General features: G+C 39.8%; 1 protein-coding gene across 12 annotated transcripts in view; it reads right to left on the bottom strand.

Annotated features, from left to right (window-relative positions):
• STXBP5L (syntaxin binding protein 5L) overlaps window positions 1-13,534 on the bottom strand; it is a 440,505-nt gene that overhangs the window by 120,374 nt on the left and 306,597 nt on the right. For all 12 annotated transcript variants that reach the window (XM_078848433.1, XM_073309722.2, XM_078848419.1 and 9 more), the window contains one exon: window positions 6,329-6,369. In XM_078848433.1, the coding sequence (XP_078704559.1) occupies window positions 6,329-6,369 (41 nt within the window). The remainder of the gene's footprint in view (window positions 1-6,328; window positions 6,370-13,534) is intronic.

Below are 13,534 nucleotides of genomic sequence, written 5' to 3'. Positions count from 1 at the left end.
CTGCTGGGGGAGTTTGTACACTGTATGGTTCAGCTTTGTCTCTTAAGTTGTTTTGTACTGGATCAAAAAGTCTTTCAAAAAAGTCTTTCAAAAGTCCAGTAGCATCAAATCCTTTATTGAGTTCTTCCCTCTTTATCAATAGGGCCATCATAGCTGCTACATTGTGATCCCATGCACTGTGAATGCATAGCTTTTGTCTTAGTAAGTTGTTTCTGTGATGAACTGGCCCATGCTGTTCAGAATACCGTCAGAACTGTGTCAGGAGATGTTACCTCTGGGAGGGGTTTAAAGTGATTGTAAGTCCCTTCTGAGGTTGACTGTGCGCTGAGTGAAGAAGAACTTCCTTTTATTTGTTTTAAACCTGCTACCCATTAATTTCATTTGGTGGCCCCTACTTCTTATATTATGGGAACAAGTAAATAACTTTTCCTTATTCACTTTCTCCACACCACTCATGATTTTATACACCTCTATCATATCCCTCCTTAGTCTCCTCTTTTCCAACCTGAAAAGTCCTAGCCTCTTTAATCTCTCTTCATATGGGACCCATTCCAAACCCCTGATCATTTTAGTTGCCCTTTTCTGAACCTTTTCAAATGCCAGTATATCATTTTTGAGATGAGGGGACCACATCTGTAGACAGTATTCAAGATGTGGGTGTACCATGGGTTTATATAAGGGCAATAAGATATTCTCCGTCTTATTCTCTATCCCTTTTTTAATGATTCCTAACATCCTGATTGCTTTTTTGACTGCCGCTGCACACTGCGTGGATGTCTTCAGAGAACGATCCACGATGACTCCAAGATCTTTCTCCTGATTAGTTGTAGCTAAATTAGCCGCCATCATATTGTATGTATAGTTGGGGTTATTTTTTCCAATGTGCATTACTTTACATTTATCCACATGAAATTTCATTTGCCATTTTGTTGCCCACTCACTTAGTTTTGTGAGATCTTTTTGAAGTTCTTCACAGTCTGCTTTGGTCTTAACTATCTTGAGCAGTTTAGTATCATCTGCAAACTTTGCCACCTCACTGTTTACCCCTTTTTCCAGATCATTTATGAATAAGTTGAATAGCATTGGTCCTAGGACTGACCCTTGGGGAACACCACTAGTTACCCCTCTCCATTCTGAAAATTTACCGTTTATTCCTACCCTTTGTTCCCAGTCTTTTAACCAGTTCTCAATCTATGAAAGGATCTTCCCTCTTATCCCATGACAACTTAATTTACATAAGAGCCTTTGGTGAGGGATCTTGTCAAAGGCTTTCTGGAAATCTAAGTACACTATGTCCACTGGATCCCCCTTGTCCACATGTCTGTTGAGCCCCTCAAAGAACTCTAATAGATTAGTAAGACATGATCTCCCTTTACAGAAACCATGTTGACTTTTGCGCAACAATTTATGTTCTTCTAGGTGTCTGACCATTTTATTCTTTACTATTGTTTCAACTAATTTGCCCGGTACTGACATTAGACTTACTGGTCTGTAATTGTCAGGATCACCTCTAAAGCCCTTCTTAAATATTGGTGTTACATTAGCTATCTTCCAGTCATTGGGTACAGGAGCTGATTTAAAGGACAGGTTACAAACCATAGTTAATAGTTCTGCAATTTCACATTTGAGTTCTTTCAGAACTCTTGGGTAAATGCGATCTGGTCCCGGTGACTTGTTACTGTTAAGCTTCTCAATTAATTCCAAAACCACCTCTAGCGACACTTCAATCTGTGACAATTCCTCAGATTTGTCACTTACAAAAGACGGCTCAGGTTTGGGAGTCTCCCTAATATCCTCAGCCGTGAAGACTGAAGCAAAGAATTCATTTAGTTTCTCTGCAATGACTTTATCGTCTTTAAGTGCTCCTTTTGTATGTCAATCGTCCAGGGGGCCCACTGGTTGTTTAGCAAGCTTCCTGCTTCTGATGTACTTAAAAAACATTTTGTTATTACCTTTTGAGTTTTTGGCTAGGTGTTCTTCAAACTCCTTTTTTGGCTTTTCTTATTACATTTTTACATTTAATTTGGCAGTGTTTACGCTCCTTTCTATTTACCTCACTAGGATTTGACTCCCACTTTTTAAAAGATGCCTTTTTATCTCTCACTGCTTCTTTTACACGGTTGTTAAGCCACCGTGGCTCTTTTTTAGTTCTTTTACTGTTTTTTTAAATTTGGGGTATACATTTAAGTTGAGCCTCTATTATGGTGTCTTTGAAAAGCGTTCATGCAGCTTGCAGGGATTTCACTCTAGTCACTGTACCTTTAAATTTCTGATTAACTAACCTCCTCATTTTTGCATAGTTCCCCTTTCTGAAATTAAATGCCACAGTGTTGGGCTGTTGAGGTGTTCTTCCCACCACAGGAATGTTAAATGTTATTATACTGTGGTCACTATTTCCAAGCGGTCCTGTTAGAGTTACCTCTTGGACCAGATCTTGTGCTCCACTCAGGACTAGATCGAGAGTTGCCTCTGCCCTTGTGGGTTCCTGTACCAGCTGCTCCAAGACGTAGTCATTTAAAGTATCAGAAATTTTGTCTCTGCATTTCATCCTGAGGTGACATGTACCCAGTCAATATGGGGATAATTGAAATACCCCACTATTATTGAGTTTTTATTTTGATAGCCTCTCTAATCTCCCTTAGCATTTCATCGTCACTATCACTGTCCAGGTCAGGTGGTCGATAATAGATCCCTACTATTATATCCTTATTAGAGCATGGAATTACTATCCATAGAGATTCTATGGAACATGTGCATTCATTTAAGATTTTTATTTCATTTGATTCTACATTTTCTTTCACATATAGTGCCACTTCCTCCCACCCCGCCACATGACCTGTTCTGTCCTTCCAATTTATTTTGTATCCCAGAATGATTGTGTCCCATTGATTGTCCTCACTCCACCAGGTTTCTATGATGCCTGTTATATCAATATCCTCCTTTAACGCGAGGCACTCTAGTTCACCCATCTTATTATTTAGACTTCTAGCATTTGTGTACAAGCACTTTAAAAACTTGTCAATGCTCATTTCGTCAAAACTAAAGTTCTCTGGGGAATTGAAGAGTGCATGTTGATGAAATCCTGCAATCTTTGTTGCTTTATTCCTTCTGTTTGCAACTTTTGTTGCTTTGTTTTTTCTGTTCATTCTCTTCTGGCACTAGTTTCCTTCTGATACTATATCATATTGTTGTTGCTGGAGTCCCCATTCTAGCTGATGTATAAGAGTCAATTTGTTTCAGTGTCTTCTTGTGAAAATGTAAACAGATGAGGGATTCGCAGATGTCCACAACCTTCTTTCTTCTCCCATGCTTCTCTTTGGCTTTTTCTGTTTTGTTATTCTCAATGGCTTTAACTGCAGACCAATAGGTCAGCCACCATCCTGATCTATCAGGAGCAGCAGCTTCTTCTCGATGGGAGGTTGCAGGGCTGCTACTAGCAGGTCAGGGTTCTGTATCAGATATAGACTTATTACAGATGTTACTTCTCAGAGATATACACACCAGATGCGTTCACTGTATGATCCTTTAGTGCTCTGCCAGGTCTTGCTAATGTTAGCTTAAGTAAGGTATGTTACACACACCACCATCTAGTGGCTGAACAGTATAATATAGTTTAGCATTCCATGACAACTTTATATTCATCCTGAATGCAAGGTGGTGATTATGCCCAAGCCATAACGAAGAGGTTTAACCCAACCCACAATGATACAACATCCATCAAAGTTTATTTGCTAACATAGGGAAATTTTCAAAGCACAACGGGCTGTTAAGGGTAACATTTTCAAAAGTGCCTGAGTGACTTGGTACCATTGACTTTCACTGGGGCCTAAGCCCCTAAGTGCCGAACTCACTTTTAAAAATGGAACTTGGGCTTCTAAATCACTCCGACACTTTTGAAATTTGTACCATATGTGCCTTAGTACCATTGACAGTCAATGGGAATGGATGCCTAACTCCCATTTGTGCCTTTGAAAATCTCCTCCTTTATAATTAAGTTTATATATGTACAATAAAATACATACACAAAGATGGTGTTACATATATCGTATGGGGCAGACTGTGAACCAGCCTAATACAGCAACGCAAGGAGTTCTTTTCCACCTTACGTGGCCGTGTTAACATTCCCTGCAGCGTGGTTCAAGTGCAGAAGGGTGAGCAAGGGCTCTGCACATACTACTACACTCTGTACTCTTGGCAAATAGTTGGGGGTGGGGCACTTGGCTTTGCCCTCCTTCCAAAGTGCTGGTTAGCTGAGCAGTAACATAGGGGCAAGTAAACGACACTTTATTTCAGGGCTTGAGTAAGTTACTTCCCGACTGGAGCAAGGGACAAGCTGAGAAAGAGTTGTGACTCTGAATCACAACTAATTACCAACTTTCTCCCTGGGGCAATACAGCTATGAACTGCAGCATACTCAGGGCTGGGCCTAAAGGCTCATTTTATCACATATATGGTATTTTACTGCACCATTTTCACTGTATTACAACTTTCTGAAAAATCCTCCTTTAGGGCTAAGTTCTTATATGCTTAGCTTCTTTGCCAATTTTTGTGGAAAGCTTGCAGAAAACCCCTCAGCCATTTCTGAGTTAAAGGTAAGTGGAAAAAAAATCTCTTTTCAAAAATCTTTTTTTAAAACATAAGATTTTTTTTTGCTCAACAATGGCTGAAGAAATATACTCCAAACTTGACATGTGCCTGGCCCTTCATGAGAAAGAGTCTTTTTGATACATTTTGAAAATATAAATGATATATTATTGAAAAATCACTTCTCAGCATGTTCGGTGGACATCTGGTAAGATTCTAGAAATCTAACAAAGCTTCACCTCCCAGTATTGCATTACAAGGGCAAGGAGAATCTCCCCTTTCCTCCTGTCCAGCCTGTCACATGCAGAGATTGCTGCTAGACAGGAGAAAGACTACTGCCTGAGAAAGACTTTAGGGTCTAACTGATCACTTTTTTAGTAAAATTACCCCAAAACATTAATACCATGTATAGGAAAAAACAAACAAAAGAAAAGACTGACTGAAAACTGAAATATTTTGATTCATAAAAGTGCTACAGCCCCTCATGAGAATTTTAGTTCAGGTACCTTATGCTGTCATTCAGGTCAGACTACATCTCCCATGATGCACCACATTTAAGAACTATGATGCACCCTTCCCTTCAGCAAGAATGAAACTGATACATCATGGGAAATGTAGTTAAGCCAGGAAGCTCAGGTCATAAAGGAAAATGGAAGAATAACACATCTAAACTACAATTCCCATGAGGCATAGTGGCAACATTTTGAACTAAAATATTTCAACGTTAGGCCAAAATATGTAGGTTTTCAGCAACAATTTTTTGTCAAAAAGTCAAATTTTTCTGGGAAACAAGCTCCTTATTTTCTGACCCACTCTATGCACAACATGGGACTCTGCTGTTTTCTGAGGCTTTTCCTGAAAGGGTGTGTGTTGATAGTGCAGTGGAAGAACTTTTCATAAATCTCAGAGAGAAGACTGGTAGGGTATGGCTATGCAGTGGGAATGGGAGCAAACCTCCTACCCTAAGTCAACATAAAGCTGTGTAGAAAATGCTTTGAAGTTTTGGCTCAGCCTCTGATGCCTAGGGGTGGGGTGGGGGTGGGCTTCAGAGGCCAAGCTCCAGCCTGAGCTGCAACTTCAAAGTGCTGTCTACACACCATGAGCCCCGCTAACCCAAGTCTGTCAGCCTGAGCTTGGAGGCTCACTCCTGCTCGCTGCACAATGCTGTGCAAACATACCTGTGCAGATTTGGTTCTTATCTTGCCCAAAGCAGTCCACCTACTCATAAATGTAATACGCTGTACATTTGCTTTAACACTAAATAGATTATATAGAGCCTGATATCAGATGTCAAGAATATTGAATTATATGTGCAATAGGATGAACTATTACAGGTTTAGCTTTAAAAAAAAATCCAGTTACAAGTAGGAATATATACTGTACTCACAGAAAGACAGAAATTAGAGTTGAAACAGACCCATTAGATCTAGCCTAGTCCTAACTCTCTGATCCACTGCAGGATTATCTCCTACTGCATATTTTAGAGGGCTTTGTCCACTTTAGTATTCAATGTCCAAGTTCTGACCTTTCCACCACTCCCCCTGGGAGACTATTCTACAGTCTTATATCCTACTGCCACAATTTTTTCTTACTAATATTCAGCCTAATGATTATTTTCTTAATTTCACCCATTACTCTTACTTGCTTACTGATACCACCATCTTAAATAATTCCCCCTCTCTCCCAATATTGTTATATACTATAATTTGTTAATTCTATGAGAAAGGGAAGTTTAAAAACTTACTGGCAGAGGCATCCCAAAACTTTATCGATCCATCTGCATGACTTAAAAAAAATTAAATGTTGGTTAAAACAAGATATAGCTACATATAATTTCAACCCTCAGTTACTGAAAATACAAACAGCAGAAATGAGTCACTGTATTTATTATATAATACAGTACTCAGGTGACCTTTCCATCATTCTTACAGTGTAGTCTAACCTTGAAGTTAACTATTACATTGCAATGATGCAATTTATATCTATATTAGAAGGGTAATTAATTCAATGTAAATAGACTAAATCAGTTTAATTGATTTGTAGTGTACACACATACCAAAAGAAGTACACATTGACCATATGTTACTACAGTTATTGTTACTAAACAAGTGACTGTTGTCTAGGATTTTGCATAATAATAATTTTAATCTTTTATAGAAGAGAGCTCTCACACACACTTTAACAATAGTCGTTTTTAAACTGAAAAGCTCACAGATAAAAGACTTTTTAAAAAGCATTGTTAAGAGAAATTTCCAGACTTTTAATACATGACACATATATCACAGAATAGAGTCTCTGAAGTGGCCTGTAAATTAGTTTTTATTTAAAACTGTGTCATGAGAGGACTCTTCTTTTTGAAAATCACTGTTTATTTAGAGATCCATTTTATATAACCCCTGTTAGGGCCAGATTCTGCCACACTAGGTCACAGTAAAGCATTTGATATGGTACCACACGAGAAAATATTAGTTAAATGAAAGTGGGGAGTTGTACAAGAATTGTAAGGTGGCTAAGGAACTGGCTAAATGGGAGAAGGCAACAAATTGTGCTAATAGGTGAACTATCAGACTGGAGGGAGGTTACTAATGGAGCTCCTCAGGGATCAATCTTGGGACCAATTTGATTCAATATTTTCATTAATGACCTTGGCATAAAAGGAAGGCGGGCTAATGAAATGTGCTGACAATACAAAGTTGGGAGGCATTGTCAGTACAGAGGAGGATCGGAACATTATACAGGAAGATCTGGATCACCCTGAAGATGGGAGTGATAGAAATGGGATGAAATTAAATAGTACAAAGTTCAAGGTCATGCACTTAGGGACTAATAATAAGAATTTCTGCTACAAGCTGGGGGCTCATCAGTTGAAGCAATAGAGAAGGAAAGAGAACTGGGTGTGAGGGTAATTCACAGATTACTATGAGCCACAAATGTGATGTGGCTGTGGGGTAAACACAAATACAATCCCAGGATGCATCAGGTGAGGCATTTTCAATAGAGACAGAGAAGTATTAATGCCACTGTATCCGGCTCTGGTAAAACTTTGTTTGGAATACTTTGCACAGTTCTGGTCATCCATGTTCAAGAAAGATTAATTCAAACTGGGAGAGGTGCAGAGAAGAGCTGCTAGGGTTAAGGGAGGATCATGGTAATGGAATCAGGATAATGGAGGGCTTATCTTATAAGAGAAGGCTGGAAGAGCTTGGCTCGTTTAGCTTAGCAAAAAGAAGACAGAGAGGATACGATTGCTTTCTATAAATATCTCAGAGAGCTAAACATGTAGGAAGGTAAAGAACTATTTAAGCTAAAGGACAATGTTGGCATAAAAACATATGGGTATAAACTGGCGATGAACAAATCAGGCTGAAATTTAGAAGAAGGTTTCTAACCATCAGAGGAGTGAGGTTATGAAATAGTCTCCCAATAGAAGTCATGGGGACGAACAAATTAATTAGTTTTAAGAGAGAGCCTGACAAATTTATAAGTGCAATTGTATGATGGGGTTACTTGTGATGGTGCAGGGCAGGGTTCAACAGCCCGGGGATCACTTCCAGTTTACGCCTTATGTTCCTAAAACTCATGCTTCAGGGCTTCAGCTGCTCACCTGCAGGTGTCAGGAAGGGATTTCCTTCACTCCCACAATATATTCCTCTGAAGCATCAGAGATGGCCATGGCTGGAAATGGGACGGGATAGGCCAGTGTTCTGAGATGGCACTGAGCATTCTCCATCTCAGGTGCTTGGCTGACCAGAGTTTGCTCACATGCTCAGGGTCTAAGTGATCACCATATGTGGGCTGGGAATGAATTTTCCCCCAGGTCAGATTAGCAGCTACCCTGTAGCGTTTTCACTAGGGCTGTCAAATGTTTACAAAATTAATTGTGATTAATCGCAAGATTAAAAAATGAATTGTGATTCATCAGTTTTAACTGCACTGTTAAACAATAACAGAATACCCATTTAAATTTATTATAAATATTTTGGATGTTTTTCTACATTTTCAAATATATTGCTTTCAATGACATCTCAGAATATAAAGTGCACAGCGCTCACTTTATATTATTATTTTTTATTACAAGTATTTGCACTGTAAAAAAAGAAAAAAGAAAGTGCAATCTACAAGTTGAAGCATGTTTAGCATATCTGGCACGTAAATACTTTGCAACACCGGCTACAACAGCGCCATGCAAACACCTGTTCTCACTTTCAGGTGACATTGTAAATAAGAAGTGGACACCATTATCTCCATAAATGTAAACAAACTCGTTTGTCTGAACAAGAAGTAGGACTGAGTGGACTTGTAGGTGCTAAAGTTTTACATTGTTTTGTTTTTAAGTGCAGTTATTAACAAACAAAAATCTACTAGGGCTGTCAAGTGATTAAAAAAATTAATCACAACTGCTGTTGAACAATAATAGAATACCGTTTATTTAAATATTTTTGGATGTTTTCTACATTTTCAAATATATTGATTTCAATTTCAATGCAGAATACAAAGTGCACAGTGCTCACTTTATATTTATTTTTATTATAAATATTTGCACTGTAAAAATAAAAGAAATAGTATTTTTCAATTCACCTAATATAAGTACTGTAGTACAATCTCTTTATCATGAAACTTGAATTTACAAATGTAGAATTATGTATTCAAAAATAAAATGTCAAACTTTAGAGCCTACAAGTCCACTCAGTCATACTTCTTGTTCAGCCAATCGCTCAGACAAACAAGTTTGTTTACATATGCAGGAGATAATGCTGCCAGCTTCTTATTCACAATGTCACCTGAAAGTGAGAACAGGCGTTTGCATGGCACTGTTGTAGCTGGGGTTGCAAGGTATTTACATGCCAGATGTGCTAAAGAGTCATATGTCCCTTCATGCTTCAACCACCATTCCAGAGGACATGCATCCATGCTGATGATGGGTTCTGCCTGATAACGAGCCAAAGCAGAGAGGACCGACGCATGTTCATTTTCATCAGCTGAGTCAGATGCCACCAACAGAAGGTTGATTTTATTTTTGAGGGGTTCGGGTTCTGTAGTTTCTGCATTGGAGTGTTGCTCTTTTAAGACTGCTGAAAGCATGCTCCACACTTCATCCCTCTCAGATTTTGGAAGGCACTTCAGATTTTTAAACCTTGGGTTGAGTGCTGTAGCTATCTTTAGAAATCTCACATTGGTACCTTCTTTGCATTTTGTGAAATCTGCAGTGAAAGTGTTCTTAAAACAAACATGTGCTGGGTCATCATCTGAGACTGCTATGACATTAAATATATGGCAGAATGCCGGTAAAACACAGAGCAGGAGACATACAACTCTCCCCCAAGGAGTTCAATCACAAATTTAATGAACACATTATTTTTTAATGAGCATCATCAGCATGAAAGAATGGCCTCTGGAACAGTGGCTGAAATATGAAGGGGCATATGAATGTTCAGCATATCTGGCATGTAAATACCTTGCAACGCCAGCTTCAAAAGTGCCATGCAAACACCTGTTCTCACTTTCAGGTGATATTGTAAATAAGAAGCAGGTAGCATTAACTCCCATAAACGGAAACAAACTTGTTTTTCTTAGCTATTGGCTGAACAAGCAGTAGGACTGAGTGGACTTGTAGGCTCTGAAGTTTGACATTGTTTTATTTTTGAATGCATAATTCCACATTTGTAAGTTAAACTTCCATGATAAAGAGATTGCACTACAGTTCTTATATTAGGTAAATTGAAAAATTTTCTAAAGTTTTACATTGTTTTGTTTTTGAGTGTAGTTATGTAACCAAAAAAAATCTACATTTATAAGTTGCACTTTCGCAATAGATTGTACTACAGTACTTCTATGAGGTGAATTGCAAAATACTATTTCTTTTATCATTTTTACAGTGCAAATATTTGTAATAAAAATAATAATATAAAGTGACCACTGTGCACTTTATATTCTGTGTTGTAATTGAAATCAATATATTTGAAAATGTAGAAAAATATCCAAAATATTTAATAAATTTCAATTGGTAATCTATTGTGTAACAGTACGATTAAAACTGCAGCCCCATCCATACTCCACTCCGAGGCCCGCTCCTGCTTCCCGCGGTCCAAGCCCAGGCTGCTCCTCTTCCCTAAAGTGGATGGGGGCTGAGGCTAGGGCAGGCTGGCAGGGGCAGCAGGGTGCTGGGTCTGCTCGGCGCTCCAGGGCTGGGGGCACTAAGGCGGGCTGGCCAGGGTGGCCCATGGCTGGGGCTGGTGGGCCAGCAGCTGCAGTGGGGGGCTCGGGACTTCGGCGGGTAGAAGGAGCTGGGCCTCGGGCAGAAGGGGTGGAACTGGAGGCTAGCCATCCTAAGCAGGCGGTTCACGTGCCACCCATGCCTGTGGGCTGTAATACTTTAGTCCAATTTCAGTTGTTGGGGCTCGTGTGAGGGTGGCTGGGTGGTGGTGGTAGCCTGTGATACACAGGTGGGACTAGACCAGTGGTTCTCAAACTATGGGGCAAGACTTCCAAAGGAGGCACAGGAATGTGTCAAGGGAGGCACAAACTGTGTGTGTTTCTTTGGTTTTTTAAGAGCTTTGGCTATCAGCCCTGTGTTGCTGGGGCTCGTGCAGAAGGGCCTTGCATACATGGGAAGCGTGGATAAAGGGGACAGCCAGAGTTCCGCCACCCAAGCTCGGGCTCTCCCCCCCTCCCCCAGTTCCTCACTGGGAGGCAGTCCAAGCTCAGGCTCTCCTTCCTCACTGCAACCCTCACCTGGAGGTGGTGGGGCTCTGACTGTCAGCCCTGGGGTGGCAGCAGCAACGCAGAAATAAGGGTGGCAATGGGGCACTAAGTTAGCTGTGAAAAGTGATATTGACACTTCTGTGCTGCTGCTGGCATATTGCTGCCTTTAGAGCTGGGTGGCTAGTATATGTACGTGGGGAGGAGAGGCGTAAACTTCATTGCACTGCAACCCCCTTCTGAGAACAAAAATTACAACACAACCCCATGAGGAGGGACTAAAACCTGAGCACACCCGAGCCCTGCTGCCCCGGGTTGGGGGGCCAAAGCCGAAGCCCAAGGGCTTCAGCCCCAGGCGTGGGGCCTTTAACCTGAGCCCTGCCGCCCAGGGCTGAAGCCCTTGGCCCCAGGAGGTGGGGCTTGAGCTTTGGCCCCGGACTCTAGCAAGTCTAACACCAGCCCTGGCGACCCCATTAAAACGGAGTCATGACCCACTTCGGGGTCCCGACCCACAGTTTGAGAACTGCTGGACTAGATGATATTGTGGCCCCATATGACTTTGAAATTGTATTTGAAGAAATATCGCCTTACAAACAGTTATCCAACATTTATGCTAGTTCGTGAAACAAAGTTCAACATATTCCAATACAGTCATATTTGTGTATTAATCAATTAGAAATTTAAGAGATTAATCATATCCCTGGTAGAGCTGTTTTTGTTCTTTGGCAATTCTAAAAAAGTGGAAAAAAAATCATTTTGGATCAAACGGAAAATGAGATTTTCAAAACTGTCAGCAAATCAAAAAGTAAAATAAAAATATTTGGGGTTCAATGAAACAGTTTGTTGACCTGAAATGAAACGCTTTAGTTTGGTTTCAAGCATTTTTTTAAAGTTTTTTATTTTTTTAATAAAAGTAAATTATGAAACAAAAAGTCATTTTGAACCAAAAAACCTAAAGATATTGTTTTTAAAATGTTGAAATGAATTTTGGATTTTTTAAAGGTTTTTCATACCAAACCAATATGGTGAAACCGACATGAATTCAGAAAACATTTTGGTGTCACCGAATCTACATTTTTCATTGAAAAAATGTTTTGTACAAAAAATTTTGCCCAGCTCTAATCCTTAGTTCTTCATAACTATGTCTATAAGAAAATGTCTGGCTATCAAGCTGCTTATCTTGGTAAAATACGTGATTTTGTAGCAGTTAGCACAAACCAATTCACATCCAAACTTATGCTTTGTAATTAACATTCTATGGATAAATAAAACAGGCAATTAAAAAGTGAATTATCAGTAGGAGAAAAATGATGAGTAATCCCAATATGGACAAAATTCATACTTCTACATGGGTGGCATTTCTCAATAAATAAAACTTATTCCAAGAGTTGGTACTCATGATGAGTGCTTAAAACCACAGAATACTTTAATACTGTAAATATTTCTCCACTCACGCATCTGAGTCATCCAGAATTGTTCCTGAGTCTGTCACTGAAATGTGATTCCCTGCCCCCTCCACCCTCTTCTACTGCAATGCTGTGTATTACAGACACAATCTAGCTTGAAAGGTAAAATTCACACCAATGCACAGCACTCAAACAAATTATGGGAGATTAACACTAAATGGGTTCCATCGCCAATCCAGCCACAGCGCCCCCAATAAACCACAAAACCACCCCTGCAGAAATGCTTGTGGTACTCTTGGCTCTCTGCCCTTCTAATGCTATTTCTTCCTCCCTAATACCCACTGAAGACTACAGCACTCTCTTGCATTGGCCACACCTTCCTGGGGATATTTAGATCCCCTCTTCAGGGGTATACAGGACCCTTACTAGCTTGCAGTCTCAGTCCATGGTTCCTATCCTTGAGCTAGCGTTGCCAACCCTCCAGGATCATCCTGGAGTCTCCAAGAATTAAAGATTAATATAAATTAACTATTATGTCATGTGATTAAACCTCCAGAAATATGTCCAACCAGAATTGGTAACCCTATCTTGAGCACAAGGCTCTATATTCTACTTAAGACTTTATTATTAAGCTTAAGTGCTGCATAAGTACTTCTGTAGGCCCTCTGGACTGGGGGGAATTTCACCCTAAAAGAATATAAATTTCTGTTATGTAATGAAGTTAGAGTGTTCATATTCAGATGCCCTAGTCAGCCACCTATATTGTGAGATGGGTAGGGCTGACCTATAGATGTACATCATTAAAAGTTCAAGATATTAACGTTTGTAAAAGCACAAACCTTCTG

Source organism: Lepidochelys kempii, chromosome 1 (assembly GCF_965140285.1).
Source record: "Lepidochelys kempii isolate rLepKem1 chromosome 1, rLepKem1.hap1, whole genome shotgun sequence".
NCBI lineage: Eukaryota > Metazoa > Chordata > Testudines > Cheloniidae > Lepidochelys > Lepidochelys kempii.
The sequence above is the reverse complement of the archived record's forward strand: the minus strand, read 5'-3'. Positions and strand labels throughout refer to the sequence as shown.